Source organism: Frieseomelitta varia, unplaced genomic scaffold, assembly GCF_011392965.1.
Source record: "Frieseomelitta varia isolate USP_RPSP 00005682 unplaced genomic scaffold, Fvar_1.2 scaffold_455, whole genome shotgun sequence".
In the NCBI taxonomy this organism is placed as follows: domain Eukaryota; kingdom Metazoa; phylum Arthropoda; class Insecta; order Hymenoptera; family Apidae; genus Frieseomelitta; species Frieseomelitta varia.
The window spans coordinates 287,386-301,462 of record NW_025110207.1 but is presented as its reverse complement, the minus strand read 5'-3'; the positions used below and the strand labels follow the sequence as shown (position 1 = coordinate 301,462).

At 36.8% G+C, this 14,077-nt stretch overlaps 2 protein-coding genes across 3 annotated transcripts in view; both read right to left on the bottom strand.

Moving 5' to 3' along the window:
* The window catches only part of LOC122532412 (odorant receptor 63a-like), a 28,953-nt gene extending 15,006 nt beyond the window's left edge, over positions 1–13,947 (bottom strand). Inside the window, exons 1-3 of one of the 2 annotated variants that reach the window (XM_043661170.1) lie at positions 13,116–13,947; positions 10,649–11,179; positions 10,479–10,578 (exon numbers count right to left, since the gene is read on the bottom strand). In XM_043661170.1, the coding sequence (XP_043517105.1) occupies positions 10,479–10,578; positions 10,649–11,179; positions 13,116–13,930 (1,446 nt within the window). In that variant the 5' untranslated portion in view covers positions 13,931–13,947. Of the gene's footprint in view, positions 1–3,410; positions 3,565–10,478; positions 10,579–10,648; positions 11,180–13,115 lie in introns of those variants that run through there. The other variant, XM_043661171.1, reaches the window with a different exon arrangement.
* LOC122532439 lies at positions 3,576–4,559 on the bottom strand. Its single transcript, XM_043661209.1, has one exon. The coding sequence runs from the start codon at positions 4,426–4,428 to the stop codon at positions 4,033–4,035; it is 396 nt and encodes a 131-aa protein (XP_043517144.1). The 5' UTR covers positions 4,429–4,559; the 3' UTR covers positions 3,576–4,032.
* Positions 13,948–14,077: the final 130 nt, after the last annotated feature.

Genomic DNA, 14,077 nt, shown 5'->3' with positions numbered 1-14,077 from the left:
GTTCTACATTCGTTGCAGAAGAGATCGAGTGAAGTTATAGTACAGAGAAATCATTGACGTGTTCATAACTAAGCGTTCTTCAATTTTCTAATATGGATTAGAATATTCTTTTGTGAAATTTTGTGCGTCTGTTTTGTTTAAAGAAAACAGTATTATATTTTTCACGTCTAGTAAAACTCCTGTCGTGATTTATAAGAAGGAAAAAATTTGCATCTCTGGAAATGTGAGATCAAGATTCCTTCAGCGAAGAAAAAAGTAAGTATAGGAAGAAGAGAAATGAGATAAAGTTTTATTAAGTTCAGTTTAGTTACCAATTTTTATGTCATAAGATTCAAAGCCTTCAAATTTTTATTATTTAATTTTGTTTTCCGTATATTTTAGAATCTACCATTAGTATAATGCAGGAATAAACGTCGGACATAATTAAATAAACTACGTAGACTTCGGTTGGTAAACGAATATGTCTCTAATACGAGATATCTGTAAAACAATTTTTCACAATAATAAAACAATTGCAGTGATTACGGTAATTATATGGCAGCATAAGAAAAACATATGATTTATTACCAGTCAGTAAGTGTTTGAAGTAAATTCAAATAAACTAGCGACGTTTTTGTTACCTGAAAAGAGAGACAAATGTAAAGCTGATTTAATTGTTTCACGGTACCAATACAAAATGCAAACTCACAGAGCTGAAAGTGTCGAGAGATAATTCGATTATTTTTCCAGCTGTAAGTTTTGGTGGATACTGAGATACGGAGATCAATAGAATAAGATCGTAAGCGTTTTTAGCTGGCAAGTTATACCACCTGATCTTGTAGGAATATTCACCGATTTGTCTACACTAATTACGATCGTTGAGAGTATTTGATGAAACGGAGAATTTTTAAACAAGAGAAATTCTTTTGCAATTACCTGCTCAGAGAGAATTTCGCCAACGTAGCAGAATATAAATACATTAAATGTGAAAGAGATCAACAAAGTAGTACATGTCATTATTGTGACTACGTCGTTGTTCCGCCATGCCTGAAATATTTTATGAATAACAAACTCCAGTAATCTTGAATTATTTGTATTAACACGAATACATATGGATTTAATTTTTTTACCATTATGCAATAATATTCAAGCAAACACATGCTCAACGTGGCCTCGACGATTTGCGCAAAAAACACTTCTCGTAACGCTTCTTCTACATTTCTTGAAAATCTAAAATGTCCATGTTCTTAGCTCTTTAACGTTTATACAAGGTTCGTGTTACGAGAAGCATTTCTTACCTTAAAATTTCCGTATGATCGTGTACGATAACAGATAGAGGATCAGACCCGACATTTTTTCTCTGTTCTTTGTTCTCCACCAAATCGTGCAGTCTTGCTATCTGTATCTGAATTTGTCCACAAATGTGGGTAACAAACGTCGCAGCCAAACTGTATGCAAGCATCGTGATACTGCACATGATCATTCCCGTAAAACAATGAACAGAATACATGATTTCGTACGTAGGACTGGACTTAGTATCGAAGAACGAATCGTAGCCAGGATAAATCAGTGGTCTGAACGTATTATTTTCCGCATTTTTTTCCTTCGACAAAAACTGCATTACCGTGTGAAACAACACTACACCGCTGTATAAGAAAGATGCGCATACCGTGATGAGTTTTCTGCTGACCGTTGCGTATTTCAGCATGATCGTTCGGTAATTTGAATCGTGGACTGTTTTCCAGTCCTTTCTGACGTGCTGGAAACATCGTTCGAAGAAGTGTCCCTTCGTACCAAGGTAGCAATACTTGATCACAGACGAGACACAGAAACTAAATGGTCCGATCAATTTCACTTTCATGTACGTATTTTTCTCCACGAAGAAGATATGATGAAAAGATGGTAAGACGATGAAAAGTATACTGGAGAAGCACGTGCTTATCAGAACGATGGAGAGTAGTTGTTGTAGTTTACTTCTAGTATGACTGTTGACCAGAGGCCACACTCCGACTAATTTGAGCAGCCATTCGCACATTTGCAGCGTGTAATGTATGTCATTCTCGTAGTGGATGTTTCTCAGTTGTCCGTCAAGTTTAACGTATGATCGATCATTCATACTGACGCTTGCGCTGCACATCGTCGACTGATCGGCGGGAAAGAAGCTTTGGACACGACATTGTCAGAACGCAAGCGCGTGTGGTTTTGTTTCTGTGAACTTCAACTAACGAACTTTCTGTGTTTCACAAATGAGGGAAGTAGATTCGAAGGGGAAACTTTCGACGATAATAAGTGTGCCACCATGTTTTTTTTTGTCTAGTTTAAGCTCTACGTTCGTTGCGGGAGAGTTCGAACGAAGTTATAGTACAGAAATCATTCGTGCAATAAGCACATGTTTGTGCTAGCTTTTGTTCAATTTTCTAATGACGACTGGAATATTCTTTTGTGGAATTTTGTACGTCTGTCTTATTCAGAGAATTAGTATTATATTTTTCAAGTAAATTGGCTCGAAAGATTGTGTCATTATTTATAAAAAGGAAATAATTTGCTTTCTGAAAATGTGAGATCGAGATTTTATCTTCAGTTGATAGTGAAAGTAAATATGGGAAAAAGGGAAATCATATAAAGTTCTTTAAAGTAGAGCTCAGTCAGTAATTTAATGTGTAATTTAGTATTAATTGTCATATCATTTAATCTACAAATATTTATCACCAAATTTTATTTTCTGTGTATTTTAGAACTTAACATTAAAATATTTCAACTACAAGCTTCACACTTGCTCCAGAATATGAATTAAACTACGAAGAACTCAAGTTAATCATCAACATTATGCTTTGAAAGGGATATCTGCAAAATTATTTTTTCAATAATGAAGACAATTATGGCAGTTATGCTAATTTTATGGTAATATTAAGAAAGGATTCACTACCAGTCTGCAAATGTTCGTAGCAAGTTGAGATAAACAAGCGATGTTCTTGCTACCTGAAAATAGACAAGTGTGTAAAATTTTGTTTTCACGATATCAGTACAATAATAAAAATATAAACTCACGGAGCTAAAGGTGTCGAGAGATAATTCGATGATTTTTCCGGCCGTAAGTTTTGGTGGATATTGAGATATGGAGATCAACAGAATGAGATCGTAAGCATTCTTAGCTGGCAAGTTATACCATTCGATTTTATAAGAATTTACACCGATTTGTCTGCACTAATTAACAATTATTTAGAATATTCAATAAAACCGATAATGACTAAATTAGCGAAATTTTTTTGCAAATACCTGCTCAGTGAGGATTTCGCCTATGTAACAAAATATAAACACATTAAATGTAAAGAAGATGAACAACGTGACATAAGTTATTACCGCGGTTGCATCGCTGTTTCGCTATTTCTAAAATATTTTACAGTATTTTTTAATATATTTTATAACATTGAATGATTTTGAGTTAATCTGGATTAACGCGAATAGAAGTTGATTTAATTTCTTACCACTATGCAATAATACTCGAGCAATCACATGTTCATCGTTGATTCGACAATTTGTGCGAAACACACTTCTCGGAACGCTTCTTCTACATTTCTCGAAAATCTAAAATATTCAAGCGCTTGCTTCTTTAACGTTTATATACGGTTCGTGTTACAAAAAGTATTCCCTACCTTAAGAATTCCGCATGATCATGTACGATGACGATCAGGACCGATATCTTTCTTCTGTTTGCTCTTCACCAAATTCTACAGTCTTGCTATCTGTATCTGAATTTGTCCACAAATGTGGGTAACAAAGATCGTTGCCAAACTGTAGACAGCCGTCGCCGTGCTGTACATGATCATTGCCGTAATACAATGAATAGAAAACACGATTTCGTACATAGGACTAGACTGAGTATCCAAGAACAAATCGTAGCCAGGATAGTTGTCTGTACGTGTTATTTTTCTCTTCACCCTCCTTAGACAGAAATTGCATTGCCGTGTGATAGGATATTCCACTGCTGTATAAGAAAGTCGCACATACCGTGATGAACTTCCTACGGATTGCCGCGTATTTCAACATGATCGTTCAGTAATTAGGCTCGTGAACCGTTTTCCAGTCTTGCCTCATATGCTGGATACATTGTTGGAAGAAATGCCCCTTCTTACCAAGGTAGCAGTACTTGATCACAGACGAGACACAGAAACTAAATGGGCTGATCAATTTCACTTTCATGTACGTATTTTTCTCCACGAAGAAGATATGATGAAAAGATGGTAAGACGATGAAAAGTATACTGGAGAAGCACGTGCTTATCAGAATGATGGAGAGTGGTTGTTCTAGTTTACTTCTAGTGTGACTGTTGACCAGAGGCCACACTCCGACTAATTTGGGCAGCCATTTGCACATTTGCAGCGTGTAATGTATGTCGTTGTCGTAATGAACGTTTCTCAGTTTAACTTTGACGTATGATCCATCATACATTCTGACGACGCTGTTTTACAGAGGCGACTGATCAACAGGATAGAATCGTGGCCGATGCAACATTGTCAGAACGCAAGCGCGTATCGTTTCGTTTCTGCGAATCTGTAGAAAGAACTTCAGCCACATATGTGCGTTTCATGAAGGAAAGTATATACGAAGAGGAAATTTTCGTTGGTAATAGGTGAGCGCTCACGCTTTCTCTTGTTTTTTGCAGGTTCTACATTCGTTGCATAAGAAATCGAGTGAAGTGTAGTACCGAGAAATCATTTGGATAATAAGCACATGTTTATGCCAACAGTTAGTTTTCTTAAATTGTTTAATAATGATTGAAATTTTAAATTTTCAAACAATGAAAGGAATGAGTTGCTTTTGTGAAACTGTACCGTGTAAATCTGTTTAGCTTTAAAAAAATGATGTTGTGTTTTTTAATTCAGTAAATTGTCTGGAAGCTTGGTTTCGTGATTTATAAAAAGAAAAAAATTTGCATCTCTGGAAATGCGACATCAAAATTTTATCTTCAGTCGATAGTGAAAAAAAAGTAAGTATTTGAAGAAAAGAATTGGGACAAAGTTTTGTAAATTCAGTTGTATCACTAATTCAGTATTTAACGTTACGAAATTTAGCCTCACCTTAGATTATATTTAGCCTTATATAATTTTTATTTATTATAGAATTTTGTTTTCTGTGTATTTTAGAATCGAAAATTAAAATAATTCAAGAATAAACTTCAGATTTGCTCCAGAATATTAATCAAACTACGTAGAGCTCAGGTACATCTTCAACGTCATACTTGGAAACAGATATCTAGAAAAGTATTTTTACAGTATTAAAACAATTACGATATTTATGATAATTTTATGGGTAGTATTAGAAAAATTTAGATTTCTTTACCAGTCTGTAAATGTTTGTAGCAAATTCAGATAAACAAGCGATGTTTTCGCTACCTGAAAATAGACAAAAACTTTATTTCCACGATGACAGTGGAATAACAAAAATATAAACTTACGGAGCTAAAAGTGTTGAGAGATAATTCGATGATCTTTCCGGCCGTAAGCTTCGGTGGATATTGAGATATGGAGATCAACAGAATGAGATCGTAAGCGTTTTTAGCTGGCAAGTTATACCATTCGATTTTATAAGAATTTATACCGATTTGGCTACACTAATTACGATTATTGAGAATATTTAACGAGACAGATAATGACTAATTTAGCGAAATTCGTTTGCAAATACCTGTTCAGAAAGGAGTTCGCCTATGTAACAAAATATAAATATGTTAAATGTAAAGGAGATGAACAGAGTGACATAAGTTATAATCGCGACTGCGTCGTTGTTTCGCAATTCCTGAAAAATATATAACAAATAACATGCTTCTACAATCACGGTGAATGTAATTTTCCCAAGTAGTCTCCAACATGAGTTGATACTGATTTAATTTCTTACCATTATACAATAATATTCTAGCAAACACATAACAACCGTAGACTCGACTATTTGAGCCAGGCATATTTCTCGCAACGCTTCTTCTGCATTTTTCGAAAATCTAAAATAGCCATCTAAATCTAAGATATCCATGTACTAGCTTCTCTAACGTTTCTTCCATATCAGAAAAGGATATTCCTTACCTTAAAGTTTTCACGTGATCGTGTACGATAACAGACAGAGGATCTCGTCCACCATCCTTCCTCCTTTCATTCTCCACCAAATCCTGCAGTCTTGCTATTTGTACCTGAATTTGTCCACAAACGTGCGTAACAAATGTCGCAGCCAAACTGTACGCAAGCATAGTGATACTACACATGATCATACCAGTCAAACACTGAATAGAAAACACGATTTCGTACGTAGGACTAAACTGAGAATCCAGGAACAAATCAGTGCCAGGGTAAGTCAGGGTTGGTCTGAAAGTATCATTTGCCCCGGTCTTTTCCTTCGACAGAATCTGCATTACCGTGTGAAACAACAGTCCACCGCTGTATAAGAAAGCTGCGCACACCGTGATAAGCTTCCTGCTGACCGTCGTGTACTTCAGCATGATCGTACGATGATTTGGATCGTGAACCGTTTTCCAGTCCTTCTTCACATGGTGGATACATCGTTCGAAGAATGGCCCTTTCAGTCCAAGATAGCAATACTTGATTGTAGACGAGATACAGAAAGTAAACGGGCCGAGCTGCTTTACTTGTACAAGCATGTTCTTCTCCACGAAGAAAATGTGGTAGAAGGATGGTAAAGTGACGAAGAGCATGCTGGAGAAACACGTGCTTATCAAAATAATCCAGGCGAGCTGTTCCAGGTTATTTCTAGTATGACTGTTGACGAAAGGCCATATTCCGATTACTTTTAGTAGCCGTTCACACATTTGTAGCGAGTACTGTATGTCGTTGTCGTAATGAACGTTCCTCAACTGACAGTTAACTCTGGTGTATGATCGATCATGCATACTGACGGTTCCAGGGCACATCGTCGACTGATCGGTGGGAGAGGAGCTTTCGACACAACATTGTCAGAACGCAAGCGCGTGTCGTTCTATTTTTCTACGAACTTCAACCACCTGTGTCATGAATGAGAGAAGTATAAACGAAGGGGAAACTTTTGTCGATAACGGCAGCGTTCGTATTTTTTTTTTTTGTCTGTTATATGTTCTACATTTGTTCCAGAAGAGATTTAGTGAAGTTACAGAGATTCGGATAACAAGTACATGTTTGTGCCACGTTTTCTTGGATTTTCTAATAGTGAAAGTAGTAATTTCCTTTTATAGGTCTGTTTTGCTTAAAAAAAAGTGATATACTTTTTGAGTAGATAATCCGCCTGTAAGATTTGTAAAGTCATTTATAAAGAGGAGAAAATTTGCATCTCTGTAAGTGTGACATCAAGATTTTATCTTCAGCGAAGAAAAAAGTAAGTATAGGAAAACGGAACGTGAGATAAAGTTTTATTAAGTTCCAGTCACTAATTCGATATTTAATATCATAAGATTTCACTTTCAAATATTTATTACGTTATTTTATTTTCAGAGTACTTTAGAATCTAACATTAAAATAATTCAGGAATAAACTTCAGATTTAATTCAGAAAGTTGAACGAACCACGTAGACTTCGTTTGAGAAACATGTTATCTGAAAAATCATTTTTCGCGAAGATAAAACAAATTCAGTGATTATAGTAATTACACTGCAACATCAAAAAAAATGTAAGCTTCATTACCAGTCTGTAAGCGTTTGAAGTAAATTCAAGTAAACCAGCGACGTTTTTGCAATCTGAAAATAGTCAAATGTAATGTCTTGGTTTAATTGTCTCACTAATACTACTACAAAAATGTAAACTCACAGAGCTAAAAGTGCCGAGAGATAATTCGATTATTTTTCCAGCTGTAAGTTTTGGTGGAGATAAGAAGATAAGATCGTAAGCGTCCTTAATTGGCAAGTTATACCATTCGATCATGTAAGAATTTGCACCGATTTGTCTACACTAATTATGATCGTCGAGAGTATTTGATAGAACAGAGAATATCTAAGCAAATAAAATTTTTGTGCAACTACCTGATTTGAGAAGAATTCGCCTACGTAGCAGAATATAAATGCATTAAATGTGAAAGAGATCAACAAAACAGTACAAGTCATTATTGTGAATACGTCATTGTTCCGCCATGCCTGAAATATTTTACGAATAACAGGCTCACAGTAATCTTGATTAATTTGTCAATTAATTAATTAACACGAATGGATGTTAATGTAATTTTTTTACCATTATGCAATAACATTCAAGCAAACATATATTCATCGTGGCCTCGACGATTTGCGCGAAACACACTTCCCGCAACGCTTGTTCTACATTTCTCGAAAATCTAAAATATCCACATTCTTTGTTCCATCACGTTTATATAAGGCTCGTGTTACAAGAAGCATTCCTTACCTTAAAATTTCCGTATGATCGTGCATGATAACAGACAGAAGATTAGGCTCGACATCTTCCCTCAGTTTGCTCTCCACCAAATCGTGCAGTCTTGCTATCTGATTTGTCCACAAATGTGGGTAACGAACGTCGCAGCCAAACTGTACGCAAGCATCGTGATACTGCACATGATCATTCCCGTAAAACAATGAACAGAATACATGATTTCGTACGTAGGATTCGACTGAGTATCCAAGAACCAATCGTAGCCAGGATAAGCCAGTGGCCTGAACGTGCTGTCTTCCCCACTCTTTTCCTTTGCCGAAAACTGCATTACGTGTGAAATAACAATACACCGTTGTACAAGAAAGATGCGCATACCGTGTTGAGCTTCCTGCTGACCTTCGCGTATTTCAACATGATCGTTCGGTAATTTGGATCGTGAACCGTTTTCCAATCTTTCCTGACGTGCTGGATACATCGTTCGAAGGAATGTCCAAGGTAGCAATACTTGATCGCAGAGGAGACACTAACTGGGCCGATCATTTTCACTTTTATATCCGTATTTTTCTCCACGAAGAAGATATGATGGAAAGTTGGTAAAACGATGAAGAGTATACTGGAGAAGCACGTGCTTATCAAAACGATCGAGACGAGCTGTTGCAATTTACTTCTGGTGTCACTGACAAGGGGCCACACTCCGATTAGTTTAAACAGCCATTCGCACATTTGTAGCGTGTATGTCGTTCTCGTCGTGGACGTTTCTCAATTGTCCGTCAACTCTGACGTGTGATCGAACATGCATGCTGAGAGCTCCGGTGCACAACGGTGACTGTTCGGTGGGAGAGAAACATTCGACGCAATATCGTCAGAACGCAAGCGTGTTTCTATGAACATGTACGATGAACTTCAACCACCTGTGTGCGCTTCATGAACGAGAGAAGTATAAACGAAGGGTCAAACTTTTGTCGATAATAAGTGTGCCTTCACCTTCTTTCTTTTTTTATAGGTTTCTACGTTCGTTGCAGAAGAGATCCAATGAAGTTGCAGTACAGAGAAATCATTGATAAACGCATGTTTGTGCTAGGCTTTTTAAAATTTTCCAGTGATTACTAGAATATTCTTTTGTGAAATCTTATACGTCTGTTTTGTTTTGATAAAAATGATATTATATTTTTTAGGTCAGTAAGCCGCCTGTAAACTTTTTCTCTTGAGTTGCTTATTAAAAGAAAAAAATTTACGTCTCTGGAAATGTGAGATCAAGAATTTATCTTTATTGGGAAGTGAAGAAAAAAGTGAGTATAGGAGAAAGAGAGATAAAATAAAGTTCTATAAAGTTCAGTCATTAATTCAGTATTTAATGTCGTTAGATTTATTCTTCAAATATTTGTTATGTAATTCTGTTTGCTATGTATTTTCGAATCTAAACATTAAAACAATTCAACAATTAGTTTCAGATTTTATCCAGAGCATTAAACAAATTACGTAGACCTCGGTTGGGAAACGGAACATCTGTAAAATAAGTTTTCGCGGCGATAAAAAAATTGCAGTGATTATAGTAATTATATAGAAAAAAATGTATGATTCATTACCAGTCTGTAAGCGTTTGAAGTAAATTCAAATAAACTAGCGACGTTTTTGCTACCTGAAAATGAGTAAGTGTAAAGCTGTGATTTAATTGTTTCGCGGTACCGATTTAATTGTTTTACAGCACTACTACAAAAATGTAAACTCACAGAGCTAAAGGTGTCGAGAGATAATTCAATTACTTTCCCAGCCGTAAGCTTTGGTGGATACTGAGATATAGAGATCAGTAGGATAAGATCGTAAGCGTCCTTAGCTGACAAGTTGTACCATTCGATATTGTAGGAGTTTACACCGATTTGTCTACACTAATTACGATCATTGAAATTATTTGACAAAACAGAGAATTCTTAGACAAGAGAAATTCCTTTGCAACTACCTGTTCAGAGAGGAGTTCGCCTACGTAACAGAATATAAATACATTAAATGTGAACGAGACCAACAATGTAGCACACGTCATTGTCGCGACCGCGTCGCTGTTTCGCCATCCCTAAAATATTTTACGAATAATAGATTCCTGTAATCTTGAATCAATTTGGATTAACACGAATTGATGTTGATTTAACTTCTTACCATTATGCAATAATACTCGAGCAAACACATGTTCATCGTTGACTCGACGATTTGTGCGAAACACACTTCTCGCAACGCATCTTCTACATTTTTCGAAAATCTAAAACATTCATGCGCTTGCTTCTTTAACGTTTATATACGTTTCGTGTTGTACAAAATGTATTGCTTACCTTAAAATTTCCGCATGATCGTGTACGATGACGGATAGAGGATCAGGCCGGACATCTTTCTTCTGTTTGCTCTTCACCAAATTGTGCAGCCTTGCTATCTGTATCTGAATCTGTCCACAAATGTGGGTAACAAAGATCGCCGCCAAACTGTACGCAGCCGTCGCCGTGCTGTACATGATTATTGCCGTGATACAGTGAATAGAAAACACGATTTCATACGTAGGAGTGGACTGTGAATCCAAGAACGAATCGTAGCCAGGATAAGCCAGTTGTCTGTACGTGTTATTTTCCTCTTCACCCCCCTTAGACAGAAACTGCATTACCGTGTGATACGACATTCCACCGCTGTATAAGAAAGCCGCGCATACCGTGATTAGCTTCCTGCTAATCGCCGCGTATTTCAGCATGATCGTTCGGTAATTTGGATCGTGAACCGTTTTCCAGTCCTTCCTGACGTGCTGGATACATCGTTGGAAGAAGTGTCCTTTAGTACCAAGGTAGCAGTACTTGATCGCAGACGAGACACAGAAACTAACTGGGCCGAGCATTTTCACTTTCATATCCGTATTTTTCTCCACGAAGAAGATGTGATGAAAGGATGGTAGGACGATGAAGAGCATGCTTGAGAAGCATGTGCTTATCAGAACGATCGTGACGAGTTGCTGCAGTTTACTTCTGTTGTGATTGTTGACGAGGGGCCACATTCCTATTATTTTGAACAGCCATTCGCACAGTTGCAGCGTGTAGTGTATGTCGTTGTTGTAATGAACGTTTCTCAGTTTTCCGTCAACTTTGACGTATGATCGATCATACATACTGACGACGCGGGTTCACAGAGGCGACTGATGGGTAGGAGAGAAATATTCGACATAACGTTGACAGAACGCAAGCGCGTGTCGAATAATCGTTTCGTTTCTGCGAATGTGTACAATGAACTTCAACCGCGAATGTGTGGAGTGAACTTTAGCCACATGTGTGCGTTTCATGAATAAGGAAAGTATATACGAAGGGGGAACTTTCGTCGATAATAGGTGAACGCTCACGTTTTCTCTTGTGTTTTGCAGGTTTTACATTTGTTGCATGAGAGATCGAGTGAAGTTATAGTACGGAGAAATCATTCGGATAATAAGCACATGTTTATGCTAACAGTGAGTTATCTTGAATTGTTTAATAGTGATTGAAATCTTAAATTTTCTAACAATGAAAGAAATGAGTTTCTTTTGTGGAACTGTACCGTGTACATTTGTTTAGCTTTAAAAAAATGATGTTGTGTTTTTTTAATTCAGAAAATTGTCTGTAAACTTTGTTTCGTGATTTATGAAAAGCACAGAATTTGCTTCTCTGGAAATATGGGATCAAGATTTTATTTTCAGTGGATAGCGAAGAAGAAAGTGAGTATAGGAAATAACGAAATGAGATGAAACTTTATAAAGTTCAGTTCAGTCAGTAATTCAGTATTTAATGTCATAACATTGAGCCTACAATTATTTATTACCGAATTCTATTTTCTGTGTATTCTAGAATCTAACATTAAAATAATTCAGCTATATCTTCTAACTTCAAATTGCTATGGAAAGTTAATCGAACTACTAGGAACTCAGGTACATCGTCAACGTCATACTTGGAAACGGTTATCTACAAAAATTATTTTCACAAAAGTAAAAGAATTACGGTAGCTATGCTAATTTTGTGGTATTATAAAAAAATGCAGGTTTCATTTCATTACCAGTCTGTAAATGTTCGTAGTATGTTGAGATAAGCTAGCGACGTTTTCGCTACCTGAAAATAAATAATGTGTGAAACACTGTTTTCAGTACACTGGCGAAAATATAAACTCACGGAGCTAAAAGTGTTGAGAGACAATTGGATGATATTTCCGGCAGTAAGTCTTGGTGGGTATTGAGATATGCAGATCAACAGTATAAGATCGTAAGCGTTCTTAGCTGGCAAGTCATACCATTTGATTTTATAAGAATTTATACCGATTTGGCTACACTAATTAACGATTATTTAGAATGTTTACATTACTGAATACTTTACGTAATTGAGAACAAAACAGATAATATCTAAATTAGCGAAATTCGTTTTCAACTACCTGTTGAGTGAGGACTTCGCCTATGTAACAAATTACAAATATATTAAATGTGAAAGAGATGAACAGAGTGATATAAGTTATTATCGCGATTGCGTCGTTGTTTCGCCACTCCTGAAAAATACATAATAAATGACATGTTTCCACAATCACAGTGAATGTAACTTTCCCAAGTAGTCTGCAACATGAGTAGATACTGATTTAATTTCATACCACTATGCAATAATATTCTAGGAAACACATAATAACCGTGGATTCTACGATTTGAGCCAAGCATATTTCTCGCAAAGCCTCATCTGCATTTTTCGAAAATCTAAAATATCCATGTAGTTGCTTCTCTAACGTCTCTTCCATATCATAACTGATGTTCCTTACCTTAAAGTTTTCACATGATCGTATACGATAACAGAGAGAGGATCACGTCCACCGTCATTCCTCTTTTTACTGTTTACCAAATCTTGCAGTCTTGTTATTTGTATCTGAATTTGTCCACAAACGTGCGTAACAAATGTCGCAGCTAAACTGTACGTAAGTATCGTGATACTGCACATGATTATCCCCGTGATGCAGTGAATAGAAAACACGATTTCGTACGTAGGACTAGACTGAGAATCCAAGAACGCATCAGAGCCAGGATATGCCAGCGGTCTGAACGTGTTATTTTTCCCATTATTTCCCTTCGACAGAAATTGCATCACCGTGTAATACAACAGTGCACCGCTGTATAAGAAAGCCGCGCATACCGTGATGAACTTTCTATTGATCGCCGCGTATTTCAGCATGATCGTTCGGTAATTTGGATCGTGCACCGTTTTCCAATCCTTTCTCACGTGCTGGATACATCGTTGGAAGAAATGCCCCTTCGTGCCAAGGTAGCAGTACTTGATCGCAGACGAGAAACCGAAACTAACTGGGCCGATCATTTTCACTTTCATGTACGTATTTTTCTCCACGAAGAAGATATGATGAAGAGTCGGTAAGATGATGAAGAGTATACTAGAGAAGCACGTGCTTATCAAAATAACCGAAACGAGCTGTCCCAGTTTATTTGTAGCGTGACTGTTAACGAAAGGCCACATTCCGATTAGTTTCAATAGCCATTCGGATATTTGTAGCGCGTACTGTATATCGTTCTTGTAATGGATGTTTCTCAGTTGTTCGTCAACTCTTGCGTATGATCGATCATACATGCTGACACTTGCACTGCACATCGTCGACTGTTCGGCGGAAAAGAAACTTTCGGCACGACATTGTCAGGACGCAAGCGCGTGTCTTTTCGTGTCTGCGTATGTGTACAATGAGCTTCAACCTGTGTGCATTTCATGATTAAAAGAAGT